The sequence below is a fragment of the Xenopus tropicalis genome, chromosome 2 (genome assembly GCF_000004195.4).
Source record: "Xenopus tropicalis strain Nigerian chromosome 2, UCB_Xtro_10.0, whole genome shotgun sequence".
In the NCBI taxonomy this organism is placed as follows: domain Eukaryota; kingdom Metazoa; phylum Chordata; class Amphibia; order Anura; family Pipidae; genus Xenopus; species Xenopus tropicalis.
Window position 1 is genome coordinate 101,589,218 of NC_030678.2, and position 17,041 is coordinate 101,606,258.

The 17,041-nt window shown below is 37.0% G+C and overlaps 1 protein-coding gene across 2 annotated transcripts in view; it reads left to right on the plus strand.

Annotated features, from left to right (window-relative positions):
- Positions 1-16,336, plus strand: part of atp2a3 (ATPase sarcoplasmic/endoplasmic reticulum Ca2+ transporting 3) — an 87,556-nt gene extending 71,220 nt beyond the window's left edge. The window contains exons 17-23 of one of the 2 annotated variants that reach the window (XM_031896110.1): positions 189-274; positions 565-698; positions 2,121-2,238; positions 4,784-4,901; positions 7,955-8,030; positions 11,083-11,092; positions 13,918-16,336. In XM_031896110.1, coding sequence (XP_031751970.1) covers positions 189-274; positions 565-698; positions 2,121-2,238; positions 4,784-4,901; positions 7,955-8,030; positions 11,083-11,089 — 539 coding nt within the window. In that variant the 3' untranslated portion in view covers positions 11,090-11,092; positions 13,918-16,336. 2 annotated transcript variants of the gene reach the window in all.
- Positions 16,337-17,041: the final 705 nt, after the last annotated feature.

The following is a 17,041-nucleotide window of genomic DNA, read 5'->3' on the forward strand; positions in this document are numbered from 1 at the left end:
GATTTGATGTAAGGGTGATAACAACACAGTTTAGAAACTACCATCCAATGAATTATTTTAGAAAATCACAATAAAGGTTTGAATACATATCAAGGTCCTTGGTCATTTGTATTATTTGTGAACTGACAACTAGATAGAGCACAATGGGAAATAATGTATCTTATTGTATGTTTTTATTTCCTTTGCAGTCTATGTTGGCCTGGCTACTGTGGGTGCAGCAACATGGTGGTTCTTATATGATGAAGATGGACCACAAGTCACTTTTTACCAGCTGGTAAGTGATACAAGCATCCAGTCTTTACAGAATCTATACATATATACCATTGTCACTTTTTTTGGCACTGTCATTTCAAAGCAAGAATTCATAGATTCATGTGTTATTTTTAGAAGACATTTATTTGAAGTGTATAGTAAAATGTTTACAATAAAAGAGAGATTCCTAGATTCCTGGTCTGTTACTTGGACTCTCTAATCACAGTGCTGTTTACTGCATACTGTATTACGCTTGTTTTGTTTCGTTTTGTTAATGGACACCCCAATTTTTTTTCTTTCTCTTTCCAACAGAGGCATTTCATGAAATGTACTAGTGACAACCCTCTGTTTTCAGGAATTGACTGTGATGTGTTTGAGTCCCGTTACCCCACTACTATGGCACTTTCTGTGCTAGTAACAATTGAGATGTGCAATGCCCTAAACAGGTACGCTGCTTTTACCTTTAGTTATTACATTACTCTTAGTAGCACGTATAGTAGTTGTTAAAGGAGAAGGAAAGGTAAAAAAACTAAGTAAGCTCTATTAGAAAGGTCTATGTAAATACACTCAGAAACCCTCACAGTAAAGCCGCTTTGAGCCCTCTATCAAAAGAAAAAGGATTTCTTTTCTTCTTTTGTCTTTTGTGTGCACATGTTCTAGGTATCGAGCTTTCTTCATTCAGAGAAATCCTTTAGGGCATGGAACAAGTCTGTTCAGCTTGCTCCTCTCTCCCCCTCGCTTCTCTGTCCTCCCTCTCCGCTCTCTGCTCTCTCCTCCTTACCTCTCTGCTGTAATCAGTGCCAGCAGCACAGAAGTTACGGAGACCAACCTAAAATGGCAGCACTATCTTAAACAAACACAGGGAGCTTTTAGGGCTGTTAACTCAGGTATGGTAAAACTTTCTACACATTAAATATAATCTAACTTGCACTATTATGGCTAATCTATTGGCATTAACATGCCCAAATGCCTTTCCTTCTCCTTTAAGACTAAAAAAGAAAAAAAATACATACTGAGGATGGATGTTTGGCAACAGGTGATTGTTCATTTTTAAAATCTGTTGATGAGAACAGGTAAATAAAAAAATTCTAAGATATATTGCTATGGATATTACTTGGGGTGGTCTAGATTTACAAATACAGCAGCTAATTGCTCATGAGCAGTTACCCATCAACCTATTAGCTCATCAACTGCACTTGTCCAGTTTATCACTTATGTTTATACATTAAGCCTGTATGTCTGTCAGACATGCTATTTTGTGTTTCAGAAGCTAAAAATGGGTTAGGTGCATGCACCAAACTCAGGACAGCACAGACAAAATTCAAAGATTTGCATATGCTTGTAAAGTGAGTGTTTGTACAGGATAGAGATACAAATATTGCACTTAATCAAATCCAACATCAGACCAGGAAATATAAACTATAGATATTTCATGGAGACATGTTTGGTGGCCATTGTCTTTGAAATATCAGTGTTACCTGGTGCATATATGTGTACCCATCCCAACTGGCACAGAAATTTGGTGCCTTATGTTTTTACCTCCGATTTAAGGCTTTTATTTTTTTTATTTTAACTTCTGGGTGGAAATTGACCAATACTGTACTGAGATTGCCATTTGGATAAAGCAAAGAGACTTTTGGAAATTATGTATTCAAAATGATACACAATGTCCATTTGCTTTCTGATCTCAAACCAAAATATGCAGTGTCAACACAGTTAGCAGGTCAATGAAATGTACTCAATTGCCAATCTCCTCCTTTGGTGAAACCTGTAATTTGAGCCAACATTTCACTGTAAGTGTTGTCTCAGCTCTCCTGTTGCTAATCTTTATTGATTGTTTAAAACTAATTCGGTTTTATCTATTTCAGTTTGTCTGAGAATCAGTCATTACTAAGGATGCCGCCATGGCTCAACATCTGGCTGCTTGGTGCTATAATTATGTCTATGGCTCTGCATTTTCTGATCCTCTATATAAAGCCAATGCCGGTAAGCATACAACTTGCTAACTGAAATACTTAATTGCTGGGGTAAGGATGAAAGAACATAATCTTTGACTGTGTGTCTGGCTATTGTTTTGTAATTATAACTGTATTCGTAAAATGCTTTTATGATACACAGTGCTGTACAGTTCTATAGTATAGAAGAGTACACACAAGACAAGACAACATTATAAAAAAAAAATCAGTATAAATATACAAAGATTATGTGCCATATGGTAATACACCATAAGAAGGAAGTCCCTACCCTGTAGAGTTTACAGTCTAAAGCAGTGCTGTCCAGTTTGTGTGGGCCGCCACCTGTCTGGCTGCTGTGACTGCTTACCTTTGTGTAATCTTTAAATGGTATCAGTACTAAGATTAACTGTCCCTTTGCATTGTTCACACCTCAGATTTAGGCTGTCATCCCCTGTATTTTTCACACCTGTGAGCCCCTGTATTGTCCACACCTGTAAGGCCTTTAGACTGTAGGCTCCCACATTGTTCATTTGTTCACACCTCAGACTGTAGGAACAGTGCTGGTTTTGTGTCACTGTATGAACTGCAGTACAAACTGTTCATGTTGGAGTGGTCATAAACATTTAACAGTTTTACCTCCCTCCTTCCTACTGTCTGCCCTGCTTTATGCTGCCTGTGCCATGCTCTGCCTGTCCTATGCTGCCTGTGCGTGCCATACTCTGCCTGCCCTATGCCCCTTGTGTATGCCATACTTTGCCTACCCTATGCTGCCTGTGTGTGCCATATTCTGCCTACCTGTGTGTGCCAAACTCTATGCTGCCTGTGGAAAATTAATCTGGCAGTGTTCTGGGAGTATGTTAGCATTTGGAATTAGTTGTTATGGGGTCCCTTTGGTATATAATTATGTGCTGGGGTTGCTGTGTTATCCACAAGGAAGGAGGAGCCATATGGAATTAAGGGTATGTCTTAATATTACTTAATACACTTCTATCACATATGAGTGAAAGGGGGATACATAGTTCTCAAGGTAGCCATGTCACCAAATATGGTCTAATGAGAACTTGAAAATTAGGTCATAGTAGTGGTGCAGTCTTTAAATTCCTTAGTGCTCCTGAAAATATACTAGTGATATCGAAGTGGTAAAAAGAGAGCAGACACAGCAGTTCTTTAGTAAGATGTCTTAACCTTTTCTTAACAGTGTTGCTGTTATATGGTACCAGGTATATTTTTTACTTGGTGTGATTGAGATTATTTATGTCCATTTAAGGCTAAAAATATCAGTAATGTTACAAGACTGTTTTAAATATTCCTATTTAGCATTTTAATTCTTATAGAAGTGGAATATTAAAGGATGATTGTTTAGCTATGCCCATGGCTAGAGTAGTCACATAAGCTTTGATAAGTAAGAACGCATTATATGAGCTCACCACGTCAACCAGAAAATCCCAATCCAGTATAACACTTGTAGTAGTTTCTGAATGTTTTATAGAGAGCTTTTTAAGACCATCAACAGAATGAATTGACTCATAGACAGCTAGTGTTCCCATAACTATTGCAAATATGTCCAGAAACACTAAAATTGACCCCAGCAGAGTGCTTTCTAAGCGATGGGCAGTGCAAGCATAACATCAGTGAAGATGCCTATAGAGTAGAGAAGGTGTAAACTGGGATTTCAAATAGGCCCTGGCATTCCAAGTACACAGATGCCCAAACAGCCCCCCACCAGCACAATAAATAGTGACTGTCTATGGCATATAAACAGCACCTCTGGCATTTTCCAGAATGCATAGATTGCCAGTCTGTGCCTGGACAGACCATATACCTACCTATAGGGCAGAGCATATATCTACCCATAGGGCAGAGTATGTATCTACCCATAGGGCAGAGCATGTATCTACCCATAGGGCAGAGCATGTATCTACCCATAGGGCAGAGCATGTATCTACCCATAGGGCAGAGCATATATCTACCCATAGGGCAGAGCATATATCTACCCATAGGGCAGAGCATATATCTACCCATAGGGCAGAGCATATATCTACCCATAGGGCAGAGCATATATCTACCCATAGGGCAGAGCATATATCTACCCATAGGGCAGAGCATATATCTACCCATAGGGCAGAGCATATAGCTACCCATAGGGCAGAGCATATATCTACCCATAGGGCAGAGCATATATCTACCCATAGGGCAGAGCATATATCTACCCATAGGGCAGAGCAAATATCTACCCATAGGGCAGAGCATATATCTACCCATAGGGCAGAGCAGAGCATATACCTACACATAGAACATTTTAGAGTGGAGGTCTGTCTGTCATCACCACTTCTGCTTTAAACCGTATATTACCATAGATCACAATGGAATTGGAAAGGAGAGGCTAATTGGGGCTTTTTCACCCTGTTAATATGCCCAAATGTCCTCATTAGCCTAAACAAGATTCTGTAGAGATTGTAAAACTGCAGCAAATGTTTCATGTTGATCCTATACATGGAGATTTAAGATGAACTTCTATGTAATATGTTCTTTGCTAGTTTTGCCACTGAATAAATGTGTATTTTTCAACTCCATAGCTAGTTTTTCAAGTGATTCCGCTAAACTGGTCCCAGTGGGTAGTGGTTCTGAAGATTTCATTGCCAGTTATCTTGCTCGATGAAGGACTCAAATATATATCAAGACATCATCTAGATGGTAAGAATGCAATCATACACTTATCTCAAATTATTTTATGATGATTGAGTTGCTTAAAACTAGCTGTAGTGACCTTATTTCATTATATTGTTTGATATTAGGGTAAAATAAAACCTCGGAATCGTAAAAACTCACAGAATAAAAAGAACTGGGTAGAAAAAATACCATTACCTAGCAATATAATACCAGTCTGTCCTAAATTTACCCATTGATAGCCCTTAATTTAAATAATCTGGTAACCTTAGTCTGATCAACAGCGTTGGTATTTATTCTCTGTATAACCATGGGCCCATATTGAAAACCGTAAGAGAAATATAAATACCTTGTTAAATAAAAAAATGATATTGCATTTCCTGTTTATTTTCTGGCATGCATGGATTAAGTAACAGGCAAATGTCGAGGTAGTAATGACAAAACACCATCTTTGCATGGAAGATGGGCTATTAAATATTCATTAAGGTGCTCCTATCACACATTTTTTAGCTTTTATAAAGTGCTTGTGTTATGGAAAATATGGAATATGGAAGATATGCTTTGTGCTAATAGTTTGCTGATGTCTCTGAGGAATTATGTTGTTTATCTTTCACTAACCTGTCCTGCTGACATGCACATTTCAAGTTTAAGTATGCATTGAAGGGTTGTAATGTCTTGCAGTATGTCTGTTAGAATTTGTGTTATCATTTTCTAAAGGTTCATTTGTTTAGGAATGTCTTTTAACTGTAGGTATGTCATTTTATCTGCAGTGTTTTCCTATTTTCCATTTGTTTGTGTGCTACTATAAGTGTTGGTGTGTATGCAAGATTGCATGACTGTGATTGCATATGTGTTCTGGTGTGAAAAAATTATTGCGTGTCTGAGAGTATGTGTGTAAGCATGTGTATGAAAGTGGGTAAAGGTATACTTTTGTATATGTCTAGGCTTGTGCGAAATATATGTGTGTATCTGTGTTGTGTATAAGAAAATGTTTGCTTGTTCATTGATGCACTTGTGTTTGCTTGTTTGCCGATTTGGCGAAATTGCCTTGAGAGGAAACTTCAGTGATTTCAGTGCCGCGTATGCCATCCCACTGGCGATTTACATTCTAACCGGTGGGATGGCTTATTGGGGGGGAAAAAGGCGTGCACCGACTAATCTCCCCATCTGACACGGCCCTTATGGGCCCCTCATACAACTGCTGCCACATCCTTTAGTGGAATTAACAACCCATTGTATTAGCATGTGGAAACAATGCAAACAAATGATGTTTGGCTTTCTACAGCTTTACTAAACATTCTTCCCTCTTCCTATCTATAACAGCAGTTCATGGAATTTAGTTGTCCAGGGAGTTTCACCTTATAGGACAACTGTGCACGTCACAGCCACCTCTGGAGCTTGTATCCTGAGCTTAGCTGCAGTTGAGCCTTCTAGCCACTAGATGCCAATAAAGCCACTAAAAAAAATATATATATATATATCTCTTATATATCTCTTTTAAACTGAGATTGTTTATGCTGTTCGTTAGTAATCATCTCTTTCCATACAAGCTGAATAAATCCACATGTTTTAGGCACCACCACTATCTTGAAATGCAGGAATTCCTTGTTTAGTTTCCCAGAAAAAAACAGCCCTAATGTGTTGCAGGTAATAATGTGTTATGCATTTTGTGTATTGTATTTCAGTTGTAAGTTCTCCAACTAAAGCTTTCCCAGGAAGTACTTATCAAGATTGCTGAGGGGCTTCCATCAGTCCCAAGGGCAGCCCTGTTCTTACCCAGAATGTGTAGAGCAAGAGTCAGTGTAACTGATTTATCTTTCAACCTTAATGGGGTAAAAAGCATCTATTTAATGCAGAATAATTGAAAGCAATTTTTTATGCTAGATAGACTCTCATGTGTCCCTGTGGTTGAGTCTTACGTCATTGGTTCTAAAATAATACTTGTAAAGTGGTGTTTTTATTTGTGGATATCTTAAAAAATCAATTTGTTAGTATGGTATGGGACCTATTATCCAGAATGCTTGGGACATGGGGTTTTCCGGATAAGGGATCTTTTTGTAATTTCTCCATAACTTAAGTCTGCTAAAAATAATTTAAATATTGAATAAACCCAATAGGATTGTTTTGCCTCCAATAAGGATTTATTATATCTTAGTTGGGATCAAGTACAAGGTACTGTTTTATTATTCAATTATTCAAAGCCCAAGCATTCTGGATAATGGGTCCCATACCTGTACCATCACAAAAATAGAGCACTATATATCAGTTGTGCTTATGTACACCTATGTTTTGTCCTTATTAGCACTCCATATACAAATAATTCTGTGCTAACCCTGTGTTAACTTCCTTATAATAAATTACAGGTGTGACTGCTTGTTTGTGAGATAAAAATTGTGTGTATGGTTCTTTCTCTGTTTTGTCTTCCCAATTGTGTGTGTCATTATATTAGTGTCTATTAATGGGTGAGATAATTGTAATCTACAATGAAAATTAAATAAGTTAAAATCAGGAGGATACAAAAATTGAAAGATTATGGCTAAGCACATCTTTTCTATGGTTTATGAAAATCTGCTGAAATCAAGGGGAAGTTGATCTATGGTCAATGGCTCCTGCATTTATGGGGTCACCAGTGAGAAAGTAAATGAGTTATGCCCATTAGGTGATCTGTTCATTTTGTCCCAGGTCATAATTACTAAATGAGAACTGTTTGGCGATTTGCTGATGTGGACAAACCATATAAGCTGTAGGAGTGGAAACACTGGTATTATACATACAGGGTTGGCTATAGAGAAACCAAGAACAGGTAGCTGTTATCAGGTGAAAACCAAAATGACCAGATCATATTTTAGTCTGTAAATTTGAAGTAGGTTTGTAGTAAGTTTAAAACCGTGTATTGCTAAGCTCTGAGACAAAGTAAGGTGGTTCTATAACATATTAATTTTATATATGAGTACTTAAAAAGTGAAGATATTCATTTTCCTTAAGATTTTAATTTTAATTTAATAGTTCTTACCTGTGTCATAAATGTTCCAAACGTTCCTATTCAGATGCGTGCTATCTTATGTTGTATTTTGTTTCAGGCCTACTAAAGACAGTAGAACAGTCTTGGAATGGGACTGCGCAAATGAAACCACATAGATCTCATGATCAGACTGGGTTGGTATTCAGATCCAATATGCCTGTTTGCTCACACACACATGTTCTCTATGTAAATATTATGAGTTGTGAAGGAATTCTCAATTTTTTTTTTGTTGGCAAATCCAAAAATCTTTTTCAAAGGGCATGTCAACCCCAAGAATAATGTTTTGCATAATGAAAGAAAACATAATTCTAAGCAACTTTCCAATATGTAATAATTAAAAATGTGTAGCGCTTTAAACGTTATTTGTAATTGCTATTGAAAGCAGCATTTGCTGAACTCCTGGTTGTTACATTTTAAACAATGTTGCAAAGGTCTTGCTTCTCCAGCAAGGCAGGTCTGTCAGTCTGCTGCCTTGTGTTACATTGTTTCAACAATCAGAGCCACCAGGGCAGGGAATAGAAAAGGACAGGCAAGCACTGCTTCTAATAGCAATTATAAATACAAATAACTCAAAAACCATTACAAACTTGTAATAAATGTATATTGCTAAGCTGCTTATTATTTTGGTTTCTTTGATTAGGCAAAAAATTATATTTTGAGTTGCTTTGTCCTTTAATTAAATCAAACTGACATTACATAGAAACACACTTTTGCAACTTGTAAGCTTTCAGTAGCACCAAAAGTAGAACTTTTAATAAGAAAAAGCTTAGAGTTGTAAAGATTATGTTATTCATTTAAGTTGTTGTATGTTTACTGCAAGTGATCTCAAAAGTCGATATTTGCATATACTCACATATGTTTATGGACCAGATCATATAAAAATGATGGCATATAAATTTGGCCCCACTTTTTTTATCATGTGTGTCATGATAAAAAATATTGCCCAGTTCTTTAATTAAATACAAAGTAACATAGTAACATAGTAAGTTGAGTTGAAAAAACATACGTCCATCAAGTTCAACCATAATGCCTATATATAACCTGCCTAACTACTAGTTGATCCAGAGGAAGGCAAAAAACCCATCTGAAGCCTCTATAATTTGCCACAGAGGGGAAAAAAATCCTTCCTGACTCCAAGATGGCAATTGGACCAGTCCCTGCATCAATTTGTACTAAGAGCTGTCTCCCATAACCCTGTATTCCCTCACTTGCTAAGAAGCCATCCAGCCCCTTCTTAAAGTTATATAATGTATCAGCCAGTACGACTGATTCGGGGAGGGAATTCCACAACTTCACAGCTCTCACTGTAAAAAATCCTTTCCGAATATTTAAACGGAACCTCCCTTCTTCTAAACGGAGTGGGTGCCCTTGTGTCCGTTGGAAGGACCTACTGGTAAATAAAACATTAGAGAGGTTATTATATGATCCCCTTATATATTTATACATAGTTATCATGTCACCTCTTAAGCGCCTCTTCTCCAGTGTAAACAGACCCAACTTGGCCAGTCTTTCTTCATAACTGAGACTTTCCATACCCTTTACCAGCTTAGTTGCCCTTCTCTGGACCCTCACTAACTCAATAATGTCCCGTTTGAGCACTGGAGACCAAAACTGAATCAGTTAGTTTATTTAGCAGTATTATATTTTCCACTATTTACCAGTACTGAGCAGGGTTTACTTTTTTATATTTGTGTCAACATTTTTATTAGCACAGAATCTGAAGGAGCTGTGAACTGAAATATAGACTTTGTCATGAATGCAAAACTTTCTAATATACATTAATTACAACTGTTAACACCCTTCTGGCCAAAACTGCACTTTCCACAATGCTTTGCTCACTTCTGTGATATTCTTATACAGGTATTGGACACCTTATCCAGAAAGTTCCAAATTACGGAAAGGTCATCTCCCATAGACTCTATTTTAATCAAATAATTCACGTTTTAAAAAAATTGTTTCTTTTTTTTCTGTAATAATATAACAGTACCATTTACTTGATCCCAACCAAGATATAATTAATCCTTACAGGAGGCAAAACAATCCTATTGGGTTTAATTACTGTTTAAATCATTTTTTTAATAGACTTAAGGTAGGAGATGCAAATTACAGAAAGATCCCTTATCCGGAAAACACCAGGTCCCGAGCATTCTGGATAAGGGGTCCCATACCTGTACCAGTTTGTCAGTCATAGAATATGCAAGAAATTGTAAAAATTGAAGTTACAAAATTACGCCGGAATATAGTCTTGGCTACTGCAGTCAGAACCAGCAGTGCAGAGAATAATCAAATTATGGTATAACGAACCCTTTAATAAAAAAGCCACCAAGGAATTGCATAAAACCTTGAAGGCACAAGGCGAAAAGCCTGTTTTTTTAATGGAACTCCCCTGAGACTTTACACAATAATATTTTACCTGCCCTCTACTTTATCAGTGTATCTTACTCTCTTAGAGCTCTTATTTGTCTCCTCCTGTTCTGATTTGCTATCTTTGCATTCATTGTTATGACTTACTTTCCTTATTTCAATTGGCTTAATTTTTTTTTCTTTTTGCTGTCATGATTTTTTCAATTTGATTTCAAGCTTATTAGAAGGGTAGCCTGTTGTATTTAAGCTGGCCATGAATAGCAGTCTTCTGGCAGTTCTGGCTCTTGTTATGTAACTCCAGTCATTCTGCTCAGCGCTTGCTTGTTAGTGAGGGCACAGTGCTATAATTTTAGCAAGCATAAAGAATAGGTGATTTTTGCTGTCCCTCCTGCATTGATTCAGATGGATCTTGATATAAGGCATTGTAGCAGTACAGTTATTAGCATTTCTACCTTGCAGCACTGCTGTCTTCTATTTGCATCAGGCCAGTGAAGCTTGTATATTTGCATGAAAAGTCTGCACTGTAGTGTATACAAAGTAGTGTATTTGTGTGTCATGTGCAATTAGAATGTAAGTTCCACAAGGGCAAGGAATAATGGCTGTACAATACGTTGTTAAGAAAAGCAAAGAATATTAACAATAGCATGTGTTGATTTAAGAAAAAGACAGTACAATAGTGCAGCACTTGCACTGACATATATGTATCTTTGTATAATGACACATTCTCTGCTTTTAGCTCTGCACATCCAATTGTATGGCAAATGTTTCTCCTTTTTTTCTTCCACTGCTTCATCTTATGACTTTTCTTGGCTTTTGTACCAGCACTTAACAGGTAAGGGAAGGTTCTGTTTGCAGTAGCTGAAATACATCTGTGATTATAAAGTTGCCTTTGCAACTTATTTCATTATTCATATAATCTGAAAAGTTACAGGTCATTGGTGTATTTCTTGCTTCCCTTCTCTTCTGGCCAGTTGAACTTGTGTCCCAGAATCAATCTCTATAGAAGGGCCTCAGGGATTCTAATTGCATCTCCAGTCTAATGTAGAATGCTAAAATACTATTACCCCATAAGTTCTCTGTATTACTATGCCACTATCTGAAATCTGAAAATAACAGTTTGCATAATGAGAGCTAATTCTAACTACCATTCCAATAAACATTGCTCTTGAAATCAGTATCTGACTGCCTCTTGTTCTTCTTTGCACTGCTGGTTCTGTTACATGTACCATTGAAATAATATTGCAGCAGTTAGCTCTCCTTAAGCCAAGTCTCCATTTCCCACAATGCCTTGCCCCTGCTTTGATATTTTGTGCTGGTGTGTTAATCACATACAAGGCATAGTGGGAATTTGAGTCTTGGCTGGTGGAAAGCTGGCTATTCTGGTTTCAAGACTTTTTAATGAATGTTTCCACTGAGCCACCTGCCTAGCAGAGAATCTAGATGACTGTCTGTGCTAGGTACTGTACATTGCCTTTAAAAATTAGATTGATGCATTTCTTATTCAGCCAGTGCTCTTCAGTGACTTACTTTCTAGCTTACTTTCAGTTCATTTTTCTTTTGGCCCAGTCTTTACACAGCAAAGACAGTTCCAATCCAATTCTGACTCACCAGTAAAACATTTTGGCTTTCCAGTGGCAAAAAAAGAAATATGGTGGAGACAGCTTTAAAGTCCTTTACTCTGCAAAGCTATACTGAACCACTTCTCCCAATATAATTATTTTTAAAGATGCTACCTTTTTTATATGTAATAAATCAGTAATCAGAAGTGTTTTTTCTTGACCCCGGGAGTTTTTCGATTACCCCTGTTAGGCAGGGAGTTGCCAACCCCTTTCTCCACCATGCTGACACAGAGATTCAGCGGGAAGGAGAGAGAAATTACAGATCTCATCTTCATGTTGGTCAGAACTACAGTGTGGTTTAGAATAAGCACTGGCGATTTTTTACTCTTTTCAAGAACTAAAAGTTCTTAGCAATTTTTTTGTTATTATGGCTGTATTCACACTTTTAATTTTCAACATAATTGTCCCTATTTATCGGGGAGGTTCATTTTTTTTCTGCAATCTAAGTTTGTTTTTTGTTTTTTTTGTGTGTGTGAGGACAAAGTGTATAATGTATTGGCTTTGTTTGCAGTAAAATGCTTGGATACAATGGGTAATAATTATTTCAACAATAGAGAGAAGAGAGAATGAGATTTTTAGCATTTTTATCCTTTGCCTGGATGTCTGAGTGGGCTATTTGGAATTTCTGGAATCTGATTGATATGAAGGTGAAGGTATAAGGTTTTCAACCTTAAAAAATTAAAAATTGCGAAACAAGATTCATTATCCTTCCCACATTTTCATAGCTATAGGTAGAAGAGGCCAGGTATACAAAGTAGCTAGCTGCAATTGAGCATTAATTATTTTTTGATATTTCCTCAAATACAGAGGAAATATTAAAAAAATGATTATACATTTGAACTGCGTAACTCTTAACAAGCCTGTTTTGATATGTAGGACTGCCATTATGTTTCAAGGTGTTTTTAATGTGCAATACAGAGCAGCTTTATTTTGTACAGAGCTTCACAAAGTGTAATACTGTTATAAACAAACCATTAACAAAAATATCAAGGGAAACATGAGAGGATGCTTTTGATCCAGCTGCACTTCTACACAATTTACACAGGATACTATAGATTACTGTTTTGTAAAGCTGGCATAATCTCCAGACATTCCATTAAGCATTTTGCTCTGCCAATGAATACTGAAGATATGGGCATCCATAATTGGTTTTAGGATCTTAGCAGAGATTAAACTACTGTGGTGTAAAGTGTAACTGATCAAAAAAAAAAAGTTCAATATTCATTACATAGTATCTTAAATACTGTCATATGCTACACACAGTAATAATGGTCTTAATATGTTTCCCTCTGCAATAAGGCACTAATAACTTGTATATCTTTGTGTGTCTTTTTGCCCCCCATATTAGGGGTAGTACTACAACCATCTACTGTAATAATAATTGGAAGTAAAATCATATACTACTATTTTGCTATATGCTTCACTTAAAGTTATCAGCTGACACTTGCATGCATTGAGAGTATTGTGTGCTACTGCCACAATTTTCCTTAATGTTTGTATGTTTTATTTTAACCAACTTGTAAGTTAATTTCAATTATATTTATAATTCGTAACCACACAATGAATACATTGTTTTTTCTTTCCCTTGGGATCAAAACCTGACAGTCTTGAAATGTACTTTGGTTCCAGCATAGGTTTTTCCCCTAGTGAATGAACCATTGACTTAAATCTGCCATGTCTAAAGTATGCCAGTTACTGTATATGAGATTTTAAGGCATTTATTTTACTTATGCAAGCAAACCATTTTTTTAACCACTGTACAGGCAAAAACTTTTAACTAATATTGAGTGCTCTTATATCTCTCTATAGCACTCTGTATTTCCTTGTATGGATGTTACGCTAATATTTCCAAAGTGGATGGTTGGGATAAAAGAGAAAACCAAGCTATGCAATAACCTCTTATAAATCTGGTAGACCTAAACTGCTGGGTGAAGAGTGCTTTGTTTATGTTACTTGTATTCTGGGTAATGTTACAAGTAAAGCTGTATTCTTCCTCTTAACTTTGTCTTACAGGAATCATTTTCTCTTTGTCTTGCAGGAGGAACAGGTTTCAGCAACACACAGACAATAACATTTCTAAGTAAAGAATTCTTACGTTCCAAGCCCAATTGAAGTCTCCTGCATGAGCAGCCATCACAAGAGAACAAGCAGAATTTGCGTGTCTCTAACCCAAGGAGACAACTCTGGGGGAAACGTAAACAGCAAAATACTGAAATATTTGTTTGTAGCTTTTTTTTCTGTGCATAAAGGTGCAATAACTGGACAGCTGAATTGTGGTTTGGGGATATATGTTGTTGCAATTTTTAGGGTTAAAACTGCAGCTCTTGAAAATTCAGGGCCTGTCTTATATTTCAATTTTTGTTACTGTAAAATGAAGGGGTGAGTCCCTCCCCCTCTCCAAAATGTAAAATAGATATGGGCAAATCTGCAGTTTTGCAGGAAAACAAATGGCTCTTGTGCAGTGTGCATAATGATCAGACAATGCAGGCTTGAGAGTTTAGTTCAATGTAATGAACTTTGGGAAAGGTCTGGAAAATGCAAAGTCCTCCTGCTGTTGTGAAGTGCATTTCTTTAGAGTTAATCCAGCCGTGTCTAGCCAGAACTGTTGGGTGTCTTAGGTGCCCTAATTGCCGAAGCGTGAGCTTTAATATATAAATTGCAAGACTTCTGAAAAATGTACATGCCTCTGAGAAGCTGTGACATTGTCTGTGTGAACTTTTCAGTTGTTTAAGTTAACTATCACTTGATATCTACAGTGCCTGAGAATTGTATCCCTTTGTAAAGCTGATTTTTTCTGTTAATGCATTGTAGTGCAGCCACCTTATATGAACACCTTTAAAGGGTTTATGTAATAAAAGGTGCAACGCTATATAGCAACTAATCATCAAGTAGCGAATATTGGTCAGCTGTTTGTATTATTGGTTGCGTGGTGTTACTGTGCCTGGGCAAACTTTGTGCCCTTTATTACATAGAAGGTTTGGGTCTATTTCCATACAGTGGCACTAGTTCTTGGTAAGCTATAAGGCTAATGTCACACAAAACATGGAATTGCCTTGATTACTTCACTTTGTGAAACTACCAAAGTTATGTTTAGTAGCTGTGACTTTTTACAGAACAGTTACAGCAAAATGACATGGCATTGTCTCCTGTCATTTTACACTGTGATAACTGAAATCACCACAAGTACACATGTGGCACACATGCACAATTATTGCCTGAAACCACAGCTGGGCACGTTTGATGGCTGTTGTTCACAATAGGATGTGACTTAAGACAATTTCATGCGTTTTGTCACCTCTATAAAATACAGACACATCTCCTGTTGTTATAGAAGTATTAGTGTAAAAGAATGGACATTTTCTTTACATATCTAAAGTCCAGTTTTACAGACCCTAGCATTTTACCCTCTAAATGAGGAATGCCAAACCTGCAGCTGCCCACCTCTTTGGAACTATAGCATCTGGTATTGTGGGAGCACCATCATTCACAACGTCTAACGTCCCTGACTAAACCTTGCTAAGCCTCTGTTTGTTGCTTTGTATCACTTCACATTAAATTTAGGCACCTATTTGTCTCATGGCATCACTTCACATTAAATGACAACAAGGTGAATTCTAATATTGTTATCATGTGCCACAGGGGGTAGAGTATACAGAATATATATTTGTAATCAGTCTTTGCTTGATGTTAGGCTGTCCAAATGGAGACCCACTGGCAGAGTTGGCCTTCAAAGAAATTATATAGCCCCACTATCTAGCCAAATTATAAAATTGTGGTAGCCGCTACTGGCCACTTACCATTCCAATCCATGATAAAGACCACTAGATATGACAAACCTACGCTAGGGGGCTTTCAGGCAAAATATACTTATGCAGGGTGACTCTAGCCCCTAACAACCTTCAAAAGACTGTTGAGCCATGAGACAATCCACTGTCTGTACTTCATCATAAGACTCTTCTTTACTGTCTGCCCCTCTGTGATTTATCTCTTAATTCCTACAGACCCATGGATGTGTATGCAGTCATTATACTACTGAGCAGTGTCATTGTACAGAAAAAAAAACTCACAAGATGTTACTGTAATTAATATATACTGTATTTAAGGATTTCTAATGCTATATGAAACACCTGTAACCTATTGTAACAGGAAATGTTTTGACCAAATCTACTATTCAATTTCTGTGTAACAGAAATGTAAATGATTTGTATTTCTGTTTTAGAGAGTGGGGTGATGATTTTTTTTAACAATATTGATATTTGTATAGGCAGAGTACATGGTTTTAAAAAATATTACAAAGTGGACTATATAGTATTTGGGGAGGGTTAAAGGATTTTTTTAATGACTTTATAATGATCACGTGCATAGATATCACTTTATTAGAAAGGTGTGCTGTTTTGGATTGAGGCATTTAATAGGGGAAACTAAACAGCCACACTAGTAGTGGACTTATAACTGAACCACATCTGCGGTTTTTATTGGATTTCTCACAAGTGTATATAGTCACACCACTATCATTCTGCCTGAGGTTTGCCAGATGCCTCTTACTGTCTTGTTCTCTTTACCTCTCCAGGTACACACTATGATGTTCTCTTAGGGGCTGATTTACTTACCCACGAACGGGTCGAATGGAGTCCGATTGCGTTTTTTTCGTAATGATCGGTACTTTGCGATTTTTTCGTATGTTTTGCGATTTTTTCGGATTCTTTACGAATTTTTCGGATCCAATACGATTTTTGCGTAAAAACGCGAGTTTTCCTATCCATTACGAAAGTTGCGTAAAAAGTTGCGCATTTTTCGTAGCGTTAAGTTTTAACGCTACGAAAAATGCGCAACTTTTTACGCAACTTTCGTAATGGATACGAAAAACTCGCGTTTTTACGCAAAAATCGTATTGGTAACGAAAAATTCGTACAGAATCCGAAAAAATCGCAAAACATACGAAAAAGTCGCAAAATGTTCGTTTTCAAGTCGGAACTTTTCCAATTCGGGTCGGATTCGTGGGTTAGTAAATCAGCCCCTTAGGGTAATTACCAGGTTTTGCACAATTATCTCCTCCTACTGGTGAACTTAAAATATGCAGAACTTGGGCACAACTGTTTGGTAATGAATACATCCTAAAACATCCAACTGAATCAGACTTGAAGGGATGGTACAACTCTTTG